This window comes from Sceloporus undulatus, chromosome 2 (assembly GCF_019175285.1).
Source record: "Sceloporus undulatus isolate JIND9_A2432 ecotype Alabama chromosome 2, SceUnd_v1.1, whole genome shotgun sequence".
NCBI classification, from domain to species: Eukaryota; Metazoa; Chordata; class Lepidosauria; order Squamata; family Phrynosomatidae; genus Sceloporus; species Sceloporus undulatus.
The window spans coordinates 85074621-85089117 of record NC_056523.1 but is presented as its reverse complement, the minus strand read 5'-3'; the positions used below and the strand labels follow the sequence as shown (position 1 = coordinate 85089117).

Here is a 14497-nt window from a genome sequence, read left to right as displayed (position 1 = left end):
TAGTCTGTTTTGTTCTTTCTCTACCTTTTTGTCCTAGATTTTCCCCCACTTTTTAATCATCTCATTTGCTTCTTCTCCTCACAGCTGCTAGGAAGGTCAATTGACCTAAACAGACTTATCACCCAACGTATCTCAGCTGCGATGTACAAATCATTAGACCAGGCTATTAGTCGCTTTGAGAGTGAGGATCTGACATCCATTGTGGTAAGCACTGTCCTGATGAAAGGGAACAGAATGTGGAGAATGCCTTCTTATTGCAGAGATGTTTCATTTCCAGTACATTTCTGACTGCCAGTATTTTCTGTCATCTCCAGCCAAACTGTTTGTTAAGCCGTACAATTATTAATGTGCTCATTTGTTGTAGATTGTGTGCTTCTCATGTATGTATTGCAGCCAACAATTACAAGAGTGTATTGACAATCCTGTGTGCAGCTGTTGATTCTTGGTTATTGTCCACATTTCACACTCTTATTTCCAGATTGGGGAGGAATCACCAACATTTCTTTGGGATAGTTGGCAGACTTCACATTCAAGACCTTTTAAATATCGATAATATTTCTTAGTCTTCTTATTTTTAAGGAGGAGGCATAATTATACACCACAGAATGAGAATTTTCAGATAGTTCAATCAGATAGTTCAGTTGCTAGAAAATTGTAGTTAGATATCAGGCCAGTGGTCAAGAGACAGAGCAGTAAAAGTATTGCCTGCAGCTTCACAGCCACCCATAGCTTGCCTTGTGAAGTCAGTGTTCTTAGGAAAGGAACCTTGTCTCAATCTGAGGTTTCCCCTTCTCCTCCAGTTTGCAGTTTGGGTGTTATAATAATAAGGACTGTAAGTATTACTTAGGTGAGTTGTGCAAGCAATATAAATTATTCTGTATTGTGCTAATATAAGGGATGTGGTGGCTTAGTGGTTAAGATACCAATTCTGACAATCAGAAGTTTGGAAGTTTGGCAGTTCGAGGCCCAAGTGCCACAGGATGGAGTGAGCATGCAAATAGATAAATAGGTACCACTATGGTGGGAAGGTAACAGAGTTCCGTGCGGTCATACTGGCCACATGACCATCCAAATCATCTTCGGACAGTGCTGGCTCTTCCGATGCTCAAAGCCGAAGGGCTTAGTAATGGAGTTGAGCACTGCCCCCTACAGTTGGTTACGACTAGACATTCATGTCAAGGGGAAACCTTTACCTTTACAGTTGTCCCTTTGTATCTGTGTGGGATCTGTTCCGGACACCACCACCCCCCCCCCCCATGGATACCAAAATCCATGGATGCTCAGGTCCCATTGACCCCAATGGCTGTGCATGCATGTAGTCACAGCACCATTGGGGATAATGGGACAAGTCTTGGGCTTAGCTTTCTCCTGTCATTTTCAGGAGTTTGAAAATCTCCTGAGAGGGTGTAACTTGCCCAAGGTCACCCAGGAGTTTCCATGGCTGATCAGGAATCCAAACCTTGGTCTCCAGAGTTTTAGTCCGATGCTCAAACCACTACACCATACTGGCTCTGTAAAGGTTAAACTATTGGTATTCAAATGGTAATGGAATAACTCCCTCCCCATCTTTATATACCACCCAGCTTGACTTTACGGTGAAAGATGTAGAAGTTGTACATGCCTGACTGTATGTGAGATAATTCACTTCTGGAACTTGATCATGCATGATATCATTTTGTTTCTGCTTTCTCTTGGTACAGGAGCTTGAGTGGCTTTTGGAGATAAACCGCCTGACACATAGACTGCTGTGCAAGCACATGACTTTGGACAGTTTTGATGCCATGTTTCGAGAGGCCAATCACAATGTCTCAGCTCCTTATGGGCGCATCACACTGCATGTCTTCTGGGAACTGAATTTTGACTTCTTACCTAATTACTGCTACAATGGGTCTACTAACAGGTAAGGAAATGTCACAATACAGTGCTTTGCTGCTCTCTTTGATTACTAGATTTGAGTCACTGATGCTACACACTTTATTCTTCCTGACCAAAACAAAGTTGAATTACTTAATTTGATGCAGCAGAAAATTACAGTTACAACAATTTAAGACATATTCTTTGAATTAGCCAAGGATGTGGCATCCTTCATTTTAGATCAGAAATTTATTTCTAAGTAAAATACAGCTGGCAAGACTGGATGTCATGAGATGGTGTGACTTATTGAGTGGCTGAGGAGGAGGCTTTTTGCATGCACTTTAGGGATACTGGAAGTGTGTATGTAGGGATGTGATAGATTTTATAAATAGTCATAATGATCTGTAGTATTGTATTACAAAGAACATAGGGAAGAAACCATGAATAAAATACATAGGCCTGTTACAGACTGCCAAAATAAAGCTGCTTTGGGTCTCTTTGGAGGTATGCTGTTTAAATGATGCATGGGTCCTAAGAGTCCGGAGGTCGCACCAAAGCCACACTCCATTCCTAAGCACCAGAGTGCAGCTTTTGGTGCAGCTTCCGAATTCTTAGGATGCATGCATCATTTAAATAGCATACCTCCAAAGTGACCCAAAGCAGCTTTATTTTGGCAGTCTGTAACAGGCCATAGTCTTTTTAAAGGTTGTTTTTTTCAAGATCCATATACCTATTTTTGGATAACATTTGTCAGAATGAAACCTGAAACAATTATAACAATCTGAACAATGGATAGATACAGTCAATATGGCAAGCAATAATAAAATATGTAACCATTCAACATTCTTGGAGATAAATACATTTGAAAAAAATTGTTTCTCATTGAAAATCAGTTTTTTAAACAAAAGGAATGAATTAAGTCTGTACATAAAGCAAAAGCCCAAGGTTTTGATTTAGAAGACTGGACACAGCTGTTTCAAAATAAACTTATACATCCATTTTCCTCTCATTTTTACAAACACCAGATTTGTACGGACAGCAATTCCATTTACCCAAGAACCCCAGAGAGATAAACCAGCCAACGTCCAGCCCTACTATCTTTATGGCTCCAAGGTTAGTCAAGAAAAGAATTTCCTATTCAATCTGGAGAGAGTTTGTTTAGGAAAGTAAAATGTATGGTGGGATCTCGCACATCACAAAGTATATGGATTGAAAAGAATCAAAAGAAAGAAGTATATATTTAGCAGGAGGGATTTTGTTCAGTAACCTAAATATAATGTGATGTTTGCAGTAGCACAAGAATGTTCATTCCATGTCCCTTGCAGCCCTCTCTGAAACATCAAAAACATGTTCTGGGAAGTTTTACAACTCTCCCATGCAGATTTCCAGGAGGCAGGAGATGCCACTGAGAGGGGATGGGGGGTTGTCTATTCCACCTGTGCTCACAGTAGTTAACTTCTATGAATGCAGAATTATAATCTACGAAACAACCTTGTTAATTTTCCACTATGAGGAGCTGGCCAATCCAACTCTTAGTAAAATTCCTTTACTAAAAATGTATTCATTTCTAATAAAAGAACGTTTTTACTCATTCAGAGGGGAGGGGATTGTTTGTTAGCCCAATTATCAATTTCTGTGCATTTGTGAAAAGTGATAGATGGATTTTCTATAGATGCTCTCTTTGTTGTGGTTGCACAGAGCCCTGAGAGGAAATGTATGTATTTAGTTTTGGAAATGTCTCACTGAATTTATTGTAGCAAATAAGTGTGCACAGGGCAATCTGAGATGCCAGCTGCAAATTCCCATTATGCAGGTTTGATTTAAATCAGGTGTGATTTAAAATCTTCTGTTGATAATAATTGTCCTTGATAAATTTGTTGATCTGAATTCTGTTCTGCCTCTGCCAGAGAAGAAAAGTGGTTGAAATGTGGCTTCCAAAAATCAGTTTTTCTTTTTAAAAAAATTATTTTGATCGTAATACTGAATGCAGTCAGATGTGCCTGTCTGTAAATCAGTCCTTAATGTATGGAGAAAGCTGAAGGCAAGGTAGCTAATATTCCTGTTTTACCATTCTGTACTTTCCTAACGTGTCTAATTCGTCTTAGTGAAAGAGTGTGAACTCTTCATCCTATCCCATATCCCAAATGACTTGGATGCAAATTGATCTGTTTCTTTTAAAAATGGTCCTTGAAATGGTTTTTCAGATGTTTTGAGAAGGGAAATAACAATTTACGCATGCAGTAAGTGAAATAACCAGGAGACTGGAAATCTGTTAAAATTTTATTCCAAATAAAATGTCACAACAAAGCAATTGCATTACACATTTCACTGACATTAATATACCTCAGTGTAGAATGAGTTTTCACAAATGATGCTCATTTGGGCAGTTTATATATTACTTGTACCAGAAAATACTGTAGCCAGGTTGCTTTGAGCTCCTCAGGCCAGTTAATTACTATGAATTTTATATGTTTTTACTTTATCTTAACTCTTCCATTCTTTTGTCATTTTTGCCATTTTATGGTTTTCACCTTTTTAAAATCACTATACTGCTTCAGCTCTGGTCCCTTTGTTTTTATTACTTTAAATACCACATCATGGTTTATTGTTTTTTGCCAACTATTCAGCCTCTGTAGACAGCTTGTATAGTATACATTTGGCTTCACAAATGGTTCTAATTAGTGTTTAATTCCTAATTTTCTTAGTTTAAATGCTCATGTCTCATTAAATAGTTGTTAACAGCCAACAGTGTCTTTTTGTGGCTGAACAAATAATACAGTGTATATTAACCTGTCTGTTATCTCAGTTCTCTTTTCCCATTATTGGTGTCCTTCTCTTTGAAAATAAATCAAAACTTTGGACTAGTCTGCCGGTTACCCATTCACCATATAAAAATTACCATATCCCTGATCCAGTGAAACCATGGTTTTTTCACACACTTCCATCTTCCACCACTCCTGCCATACTCTTATGTGGTCAGCTTTGGTAACTATTCCTTGTTTTCTTTCACTGGTATCTTAACTGTGGTTTAAGAACACTTTTCAAACCAGGATTGCAACCACACTCAGGTGCTTCATGGTCTACCCCATCCTGATGCTTGTTTCTTGAACAGATGCTTTAATATGCATATACATAATATAGAGTACAGTGCGCCCATGTCATATGCGGGCGCATTATACGCTGCTTTCAGCATACACTGAAAGCAGTACTGGAAGAAACAATGGTGTGTGTGCCCATGGTGTGCGCGCTGTCGCCACACTGTGCCACCACAAGCATGAGCCCCATTACTTGTAATGGGGCTTGAGCATACGTGCTATTTCTTTTACGCAGGAGGTCCGGAATGGATCTCCCGTGTAAAAGAAGGGCGCACTGTATAAGTCACATGTTTACTTCATTTACTTATTAAAATTTTTATACCCTTCCCTATATCCAAAGATCTCAGGGTGACTTACAATAAAATCAGTTTAATACAATAAATAATAACAATAATTGTAAAAGATTTAAAATATAACAGTTTATCAATTGAAAACCTGAAAATGTATGTGTTGTCTATATGTGTATCTTCATTGGGCATCCAGGGCTGCTTGCTTCAGTTTCTCAGTTACTGTAGTACAATGACTTTTTTGTTATCAGTGCTTTTCTGCAGAAAATGAGTCTCTTTGTGAGACAAGAATTCCTAAATAGCAAGTGTGCCCCATGGGAACCTCCAACAGTTCTTGGTTCATTTTGCTTTTCAGAGATATGTTAGAGGTGCTAGTTTGTCACATTGATTCCCTCACTGGGTAGCATAATGTTTTATCCATTCAGATGTCCAGCCGGAGGCAAGAGCAAAGGAATATAAAGCAAACTAGCAAAAGACTATGTATAATCTGTGCAGAAATGACAGATTGTTGCTTTGAGTCCATGATAGGGCAGGATGATTTTCTCAGGTGTGGAACTAGAACCAGAACCAGAACCACAATCTAATTATTATTCCATTGACTTCTGATTAAACTTGTTCCTGTTCCAGGGTTGTTTTATTTGCAAGGAAGAGTTATTTGCCAGAGTTTTGCTTTGCATTTTGAAATAGGGTGTCATATTTATTCTTCAGGACTACAAAATAAACACATATATCTATTAACAGATGGATTATTCTTATCTGTGTTACAGCTTATTAATAAAGATTAATTCAGTCAACAATAGAGATCTACCATAGCTCACCCACTGTGCTTATTCACAGCCATCCTAGCTTTTATGTTCATTAAATGTAGCTTAACTTTTTTGTGTGAATTCTCTTCACAATGTTAATTTCCAGTGGGTTTTTTTATAAATATAAAATATAAATATAAAATATAAAATATAAATTATTTTGTGCAAAGGGCATATGCAAAAGACATATACAAAGTAACAGACAGACAAAACAACAAAAAAAAAACTAATACTACATCATTCACAACTTTATCATTTAACCCACACATTCTCCCCCTACCCCTATGATCAAGTTTCCAGTGTTGTTAATGACATATATAGATTCAACAGACATCAGGCCTATTTTGTGTTAGTAAACAATCAGAATTCTGTGCTCATTTTTCATTATTCCCAAAGTGTCATGCTTCTTTTTTACTCTGGGCTGCCTCTGTGTTCCCAGTATTACTTAATTCTAATCCTACATGCCTAAAAGCTTTGTTTTGCACAATATTCTACAACAGAAGTTGATGATGCTTGCATAGACAACTTTCATTGTTGTGTGTGTTGTAATCTCCATCATTACTGTCTCTGTTAATGAACTCACAACTGCAAATTGAAATTATTTTTGCTCTTATTTTGAAGCAGTGATGGAGAGCCTCTGGCCCTCAAGATAAATCCATCCCACCACTTCTCCATGAGCTATTCCTTCTTTGGAGCAGGGAATGGAAATCCTCAAAGTTATTTCAAATCATTGGTCAGAGATAACCACAGGCTTTTCCCAGTTCATTGCTTTCCTCATAGTCTTTTTCAGCAGGGAAAAGCACAGGGAGAAATGAAGTCACATTATGGCTGAGCTCTTCTTTAGGACACACAGTTTGATGATAGCTCCCTGTCTCATCCTCAGTCACCCCACCCGGTGATAATTTATTGGCTGTTGTTTGCACCCAGTAACTTTTTTGTTCCTGTTTACTTCCCCAGCCACTCAACATTGCCTATAGCCACATCTATAGTTCATATCGGAACTTTGTGGGGCCTCCTCATTTCAAGACAATCTGCCGCCTCCTTGGGTACCAGGGGATCGCTGTGGTGATGGAAGAACTGCTCAAGATTGTCAAGAGCCTGGTAATGGTGAAATTTGAACTTGAGTGGTGAAGCTCAGGCCAGGAAGTCAAACAACTCTGGTTGGGACATATTTATTTGGAAACTATGCATGTAGAACAGTGGTTCCTAAACTTTGGTTCCCCAGGTGTTTTGGACTTCAACTCCCAGAAGCCCCAGCCAGCTTAATCAACAGTCAGGAATTTTGGGAGCAGAAGTCCAAAGCATCTAGTGGATGAGAGTTTGGGAATCACTGATATAGAACATGATTTTAGAACATGCAAGCAGAATATGATTTTAGAAGAGTTAGAAGAGTATGTTTTTTGCTTAAAAGAGCAAAAATTTAAAATTCTCTGTTCTGGGCTAATATTACAGGAGATCAAAATTCAGAACCACAAAACTGAAGATATAAGAGCTTCCTATTTTATTTTCCATAAACATTTACATCATTTTATACCAATTTAACTGATGTGGCTTTCCTCAAAGGAGTTAGATAAGTGTGTGTGTGTGTGTGTGTGTGTGTGTGTGTGTTGCTATGGATCCTGGAAATTCCATTAGAGAAACCCTTCACAAAATTACAGTACAAACGAAGTCTGACACTCTGTAGCTTGCAAGATCAGGTGGGATCTGGTGTCTTTAGGGTATTTATGCCTATTGCCATTGATGGAAATCATTTTGCTGAGCACATGTGTTAGAGTGAACTCTTCATTTATTTACTGTAAAAAAAAAATGCAAAGCAGCCCCTTTCCTTTATTGAAATTGTGCACAAGCTCTCATGCAAAACTTTCAGTAGAACTAGTGTGTTGAATGCTAAACTCATCTTCTTAAACAGAAGTTGAATACACAACCATTTTTGAAAATACATTTTCATTTGTGAACATCTGTGGTATGGAGTAGGCTTTGCTTTTTAGGTTCTTTTTAAAATATAAATCTAGTTGGAAGTACCCACACATTTGCCTGCAATTAAAGTATTTTTTACTATATTATTTGCTGAATTTCCATACTAGGTTTTAGTCTAAAAGTTCTTAGATGGCTCACAACAGAAAAGTAGATCAGAAAGTGAAAATGGGCACTTCCAGAGATCTGTGTACATTTCCATCAAATCACCAGTGGAAGCCATTTGTTTTCATCTGGAAAGTATTTCCTAATGAGCTTTAGAAGCTTCTGAGAACTCACAAGTTGCCATATAGCTTCTGATCACCTACAAGGGACATCACAGCTACAAGCTAAAGCTCCCAGGGTGCTCAGCTTTAGAAACATTAAGAAGCAATGAGAAGTCCAGATATTATTTTAAAGGCCAGCATGATGGTAGGAAGCTTTGGGCTGAAGATAAAGATGAGGAGTGACAACATCTGTCAGCACTTCCACAGTTAGTATGCAATCAGGAACAGGACTCTTTGTATGTTCTTTCCACTTAGGAAAGGGAAGATCAAAGTCACTGTTAACCAAACATTTTTGCTGACTCCCAGAGTTGCCCAAAAATTGTGTATTCAGAGCTGGCCACATTTTAAAACTAAAGAAATTTTCAACTTTAAGGCTGTCTTTAAATCTGACTTTTATCTTCCACTGCTTCTGATAGTTGCAAGGGACCATCCTTCAGTATGTGAAAACCTTGATAGAGGTGATGCCGAAGATCTGCCGCCTGCCAAGACATGAGTATGGATCTCCAGGTTGGTAATCTGACTTACGTATAAATGTTAATTCTTTATTATTTATGGTATTTACATTGTACCTCTTCTATGTGGTACTTATGATGTATTACTTCTCCATCTTCAAAAATTGGGGGGGGGGGAACAATTATCACCCAATCAGCCTGACATCAATACCAGGAAAGATAAAGGAATGTTGGGATCACTAAAAACCAACATGTTTTTTTCTTTTTTAAAAAAATAATAATAAGTATAAACCTGGCAAACATATATGTGATATAACAATATATTGTATCAATAAAAGAAAACAAAAAACAAAAGAAAACATTTTAAAAATTCATCCATTCTCTTCAAATAATACCTTTCTAACTTTCCTTCCTAAGCTATCTATGCTTGGTGTTTATACATGTTATTTGTACTATTCCTTACTTACTTTTGAATACCTTTTGATTCTGTCTAAAATATTCAGATCAGTCCTAACTTCTAATGGATCTACAACAGTTTCTCTTATTTAATCCTAAAAACCAATAATTGGCATTTCTCCCCACATGTTATTTACATATTCCATTACCCATTCCCAGCTATTTACAAATTTTCCTAGGCTTTCATATTTCGTGAGACATGTCTGTGGAAACCATGGCCTATGAGGAGCAGCTTAGGGAGCAAGGTATGTTTAGCATGGAGAAGAGAAAGTTAGGAGGTGACATGATAGCCAATTGTCAATATTTGAAAGGATGTCATATTCAGGATGGAACAAACTTGCTTTCTGCTGCTCCAGAAACCAGGACATGGTGCAATGGATTCAAACTACAGGAAAAGAAACTCCAGCTAAACCTTAGGAAGAACTTTCTGATGGTAAGAGCTGTTTGACAGTGGAATATGCTGCCTCAGAGGGTAGCATAGTCTCCTTCTTTGGGGGGGTTTTAAACAGAGGTTGGACGGCCATCTATTGGGAGTGTTTTATGTCTTCCTGTATGTTAGGAGTTTGGACTCAAAGGCCCTTGTGGTCTCTTCCTGCTCAGTGATTCTATAAGCTTGCATTATCCTGCCTCAAAGGGATTTAAGCAAAGAGGGTGTGGCTTACCTAAAACCATCCAGTGAACTTCGCAGCTGAACAGGGATTTGAATGTGAACCCAGTTGTTTCAGCTCCATGTTCTGTCTGCTGTACCATGCTCCCACTGTTATTTAATGTTATTTTTAATCCTGACTTCCTCATAGTAGTACACTGCACCCGTGTTATGCGTGGATTCCAGCATACGCTGGAAGCCATGCTGGAAGGAAGGGAAGTGCACGCTGGAAGAAAACTACAGCGTGCACTCCCGTGGCATGCACCCTGCGCACGGCCGCCGTATACACAAGCCCCATTCATTTGATGGGGCTTGAGCATCTGGGTTTTTCCTTATGCAGGGGGGGGGGTCCGGAACGGATCTCCCACGTAAGGGAAGGGACGACTGTATATGGGCCCTTTCCCACTTGCAGTTTAAAACGATTCCCAATTGCCCCTCACTCTATGTTGGAAATCGATTCCAAAAAGTCCCTCGTTCCTACTATAAAGCAGATCTTTTCTTACACTTTTTTTTTTTTTTGCATGGTTGTCATCCCCACTAATTGTGCTGCTTCAAATCAGCTCTGAATGAGGAGGAACCTGGGGACAGAGGGAGAAGGAGCCAGCTGGGGACAGAAGGAGGAAACTGAGGGAGATGGAGGAAGTGGGGGACAGAAGGAGGAAACTGGGGAACAGAGGAGGAGGAGGAAGCTGGGAACAGAAGGAGGAAACGGGGGATGGAGGGATAAACCGATGAACGAAGCAGGAACATAAAGGGGGGACAATTGGTTTTTTTAAAAGTAAAATTGATAGAATATTCAATTGATCAATCAACTATTTGATCAATCAATCAAATATTCTATCAATTGTACTTTTTTAAAAATGCACCAGCACAGTACAAAGGCAGCGCTTAGAGGGGGGGAAATGGTGATCTGCCAAAAACTGAGGAGGGATGGTAAACACCCCTCTACCATTAATCCCTCCCCTCCAGAATGATGCAATTCTGATCTGTCATTCCTACTTGTTGAATACGTTCCAGAATTGATTCTTCTCAAAAGAACTTCTTTCAAACTACTGTCTGGAAAAACCGGGTTTTTTGTCTTTGCTTTGCTTTATCACAACAGGAATCGATCACATTGTGACAGGAAACAGTTTCAAATGGGAATGAGGGTCATTTACACCGATCGGCAATGCGCTCTATTTCATGGCAGGAACGTGCCCTATATCTCTTCCCCACCTCTAACAGAATGTATAAACCTCTGATCTGAGTACATAGAATCATGTGGCAACTACCTGTGTTTTCAGTTTAATGCTTTAACACAAAATGTCATACGTGGAGGAATTTCCTAACTAGGAAGCAAGCCCATGCAGACATCACATCAGAAACCAGGCCTATAGCCTGGTTATTCCTCAGGAAACTTGTGTGGCCTGGTGCCTAATCAGGGCACCAGTGTGCGCAGTGGGTAAAAATGAGTGTGTGCGTTTTTTTAAAGAAAAAAGAACCTACCAGATTTTTAAAATTTAAACTACATATTTTATTTACATCAATTTCTAAAATTTAAATCAGATTTCAAATTTTTGTTTAAACAATGAATAAAAAACAAGAGCATCAATCAAATGTATCACCATCACTACTCAATATACAGCTTCTAATTGTAGGCTATGAATATTTTTGTTTAATAATTGTTTTAACAGCAGGTTGCAGAGGTAGGCAATAATTTGATCAGTCCTGTTCTGCATGTGGTGTACATTAAGTGCACACACTTTCTCTCACTCTCTTGCCCTTGCCTTTCTCCCAATGCAGGGAAAGTCAATGAACAAAATTAATCTGAATAATAAGGAGGAGTCTGGATTTAAAGCCAAGAGATCCCATTTTTAATTAATTAAATATTAATCTGAAAACAATTCAGACTAATTGCTTTGTTTGAACCAACTTTTAATGGAGCCCAGATCTGTGAATATGTATAATGTTTCTATTAAGCCAGTGGTACTCAAACATTTTACCCCCCCCCCTTTTTTTTTACATCTACATGTGAATGTTGCTTCCCCCCACTCAACATAGTATGTGAATAAAAATATTTTGTTTATTTAGTGTGTGCATTTTCATTCACACATTCATATATAAATTCATATTTTAATATTTTATAAGGAAATAACATTGTTCAAATTAGAACAGTTTTATTTATGTAAATTCAGTATTTACCTCAATGCATGTGTAAATTTTATACATAAAAAGCGTGGGAAAAGGAGGAGAAGGAAAGATCAGGTCCTCCAATCTTGTGTCCCTCTTGAACAACTCTCATGCCTCCCCCAGGGGGAGATTTTGTCACACCATTTGAGAACCACTCTATGAAGTGATAATGTATTACTACTAACAAGTGATGATTGAACAGAACCCCCTTACTCAAGACTTCAATTGTGGTTGAAATCATTAAAAAAGGGTCCCTTTGAAGAAGTGGTTTATATCATTATTTAAATCAATTTGATTTGAAACTAGTCAACACTGCCACTGTGACCTCAGTAGACTGGGTTAACTGAAAAGTAGCCAGGAGGAGTCAGTGCCACAGTACACAGAACTAATCTTGGGGGGGTAGCAACACTGTAGAAATAATGCAGTTTGATACCGCTTTAAGTGATACAGCACCATCCTGTGGAATCCTGGGATTGGTAGTTTTACAAGGTCTTTAGCCTTCTCTGCCAAAGAGTGCTGGTGCTTCACAAAACTACAGATCGCAGGATTCTGGAGAAAGGTTAAAGGATTAAGTTAAAGTGGTGTCAAACTGCATTATTTCTACAGTGTAGAGGCACCCTTGGTAACTTCTGGGAGGCAATGGTGAAGGCAAAAGAAAGGACTTCTGCATCTCACCATTCTCACCACTAGGAGGCAAAGTGCTGGTGTGAGCAGCAACAGAACTCTTAATTTGTAGAATAGGCAGCTTGAAGTGGCCAAATTGCACTGAAAAAAACAGGCCTGCCACTGCTGCCACAACTCCTTATTGTCTCAGTAGTGGCTGCCTTTAGGAGCAGGGACATGACCAAATTTGCAGATGACACCAAATTAGGAGGAATATCTAATACCCCAGAGGACAGGATCAAAATTCAAAATGACCTGAACAGACTAGAAAGCTGGGCCAAAGCTAACAAAATGAATTTCAACACGGAGAAATGTAAGGTACTGCACTTAAGGCAGAAAAATGAAATGCACAGATATAGGATGGGTGACACCTGGCTGAACAAGACTACAAGTGAAAGGGATCTAGGAGTCCAAGTAGACCACAAATTGAACATAAGTCAACAGTGCGACGTGGCAGCTAACAAGACCAATGCAATTTTAGGCTGCATCAATAGAAATATAGGCCCGTTCCGCACGGGCCTTTGCGCCGCCCCTGTCACGTGCTAGGGGTTGGCCGAGGACCTAGCATCCATACCAGCCTCACCCCTAGCACGTGACGGGGGCGTAAAAATGGTGGCACCCTATACGCACGGGCGCGGCCATTTTTACATGCCGGATGCTTAGCGTCCACACGTCCCCCTTGCCTTGCGACATCACGAGTGCGCCATTTGCGCACTCATGTGTCGCAAGCATGGCGCGAAAAGAAGCCGCTTTTTGCAGCTTCTTTTTCCACCACCAGGAAGCCTCCCCATTTGGAGGCTGCAGCTTCCTGGTGTCGGAAATGGAGTCGGCGGCAGACCGCCCGTTCTGGGCAGTCTGTAACGCACCATAGTGTCTAGATCAAGGGAAGTAATAGTGACACTCTATTCTGCTTTGGTCAGGCTCCACCTGGAATACTGTGTCCAGTTCTCAGCACCACAATTTAAAAAGGATGTTGAGAAACTGGAGCGTGTCCAAAGGAGGGCGACTAAAATGGTGAAGGGTCTGGAAACCATGTCCTGTGAGGAACGACTTAGGGAGCTGGGGATGTTTAGCCTGGAGAAGAGAAGGTTAAGAGGTGATATGATAGCCCTGTTTAAATACCTGAAGGGATGTCATATTGAGGAGGGAGCAAGCTTGTTTTTTGCTGCTCCAGAGACTAGGACCCGGAGCAATGGGTGCAAGCTGCAGGAAAAGAGATTCCACCTCAACATTAGGAGGAACATCTTGACAGTAAGGGCTGTTCGACAGTGGAACACACTTCCTAGGAGTGTAGTGGAGTTTCCTTCCTTAGAGGTGTTTAAGCAGAGGCTGGATGGCCATCTGTCGGGGATACTTTGATTTAGATTTCCTGCATGGCAGGGGGTTGGGCTCAGTGGCCCTTGTGGTCTCTTCCAATTTTGTGATTCTATGACCCTGCTTCACCCATACGTTTCTCTCATTTCTTGTGAGGACTAACGCACAAGGCAGTTGATGACAGCATTCACAAAATACTCCCTAATGCACTAATTCTTGCTCTTGAAAGAGATAGCTGTGGTTGTCTATTTCAATATAAAAGGGAAATGGGAAAGGAATCTAATGACACCTTAAAACTAACTGATTTAATATGGTACTTTTGTGGATTTCAATCTGCCTCCTCAGATGTTTTCCAAAGTGCATTTGAAGAAGTGGATTGAAATCTACTCAAGTTGATGCTAAAATATATCATTTATTCTTAAAGATACAACTAGATTCCTTCCTTCCACATCCTCCTTGCTTTTTATATTTGCTGTCTTTTCATAATATTTTCTCTTTCGACAATCCTTTGGAAA

General features: G+C 39.5%; 1 protein-coding gene across 4 annotated transcripts in view; it reads left to right on the top strand.

Annotated features, from left to right (window-relative positions):
* CYFIP2 (cytoplasmic FMR1 interacting protein 2) overlaps positions 1-14497 on the top strand; it is a 101972-nt gene that overhangs the window by 64015 nt on the left and 23460 nt on the right. For all 4 annotated transcript variants that reach the window (XM_042451370.1, XM_042451371.1, XM_042451368.1 and 1 more), the window contains exons 21-25: positions 85-204; positions 1701-1900; positions 2880-2967; positions 7000-7143; positions 8699-8789. In XM_042451370.1, coding sequence (XP_042307304.1) covers positions 85-204; positions 1701-1900; positions 2880-2967; positions 7000-7143; positions 8699-8789 — 643 coding nt within the window. The remainder of the gene's footprint in view (positions 1-84; positions 205-1700; positions 1901-2879; positions 2968-6999; positions 7144-8698; positions 8790-14497) is intronic.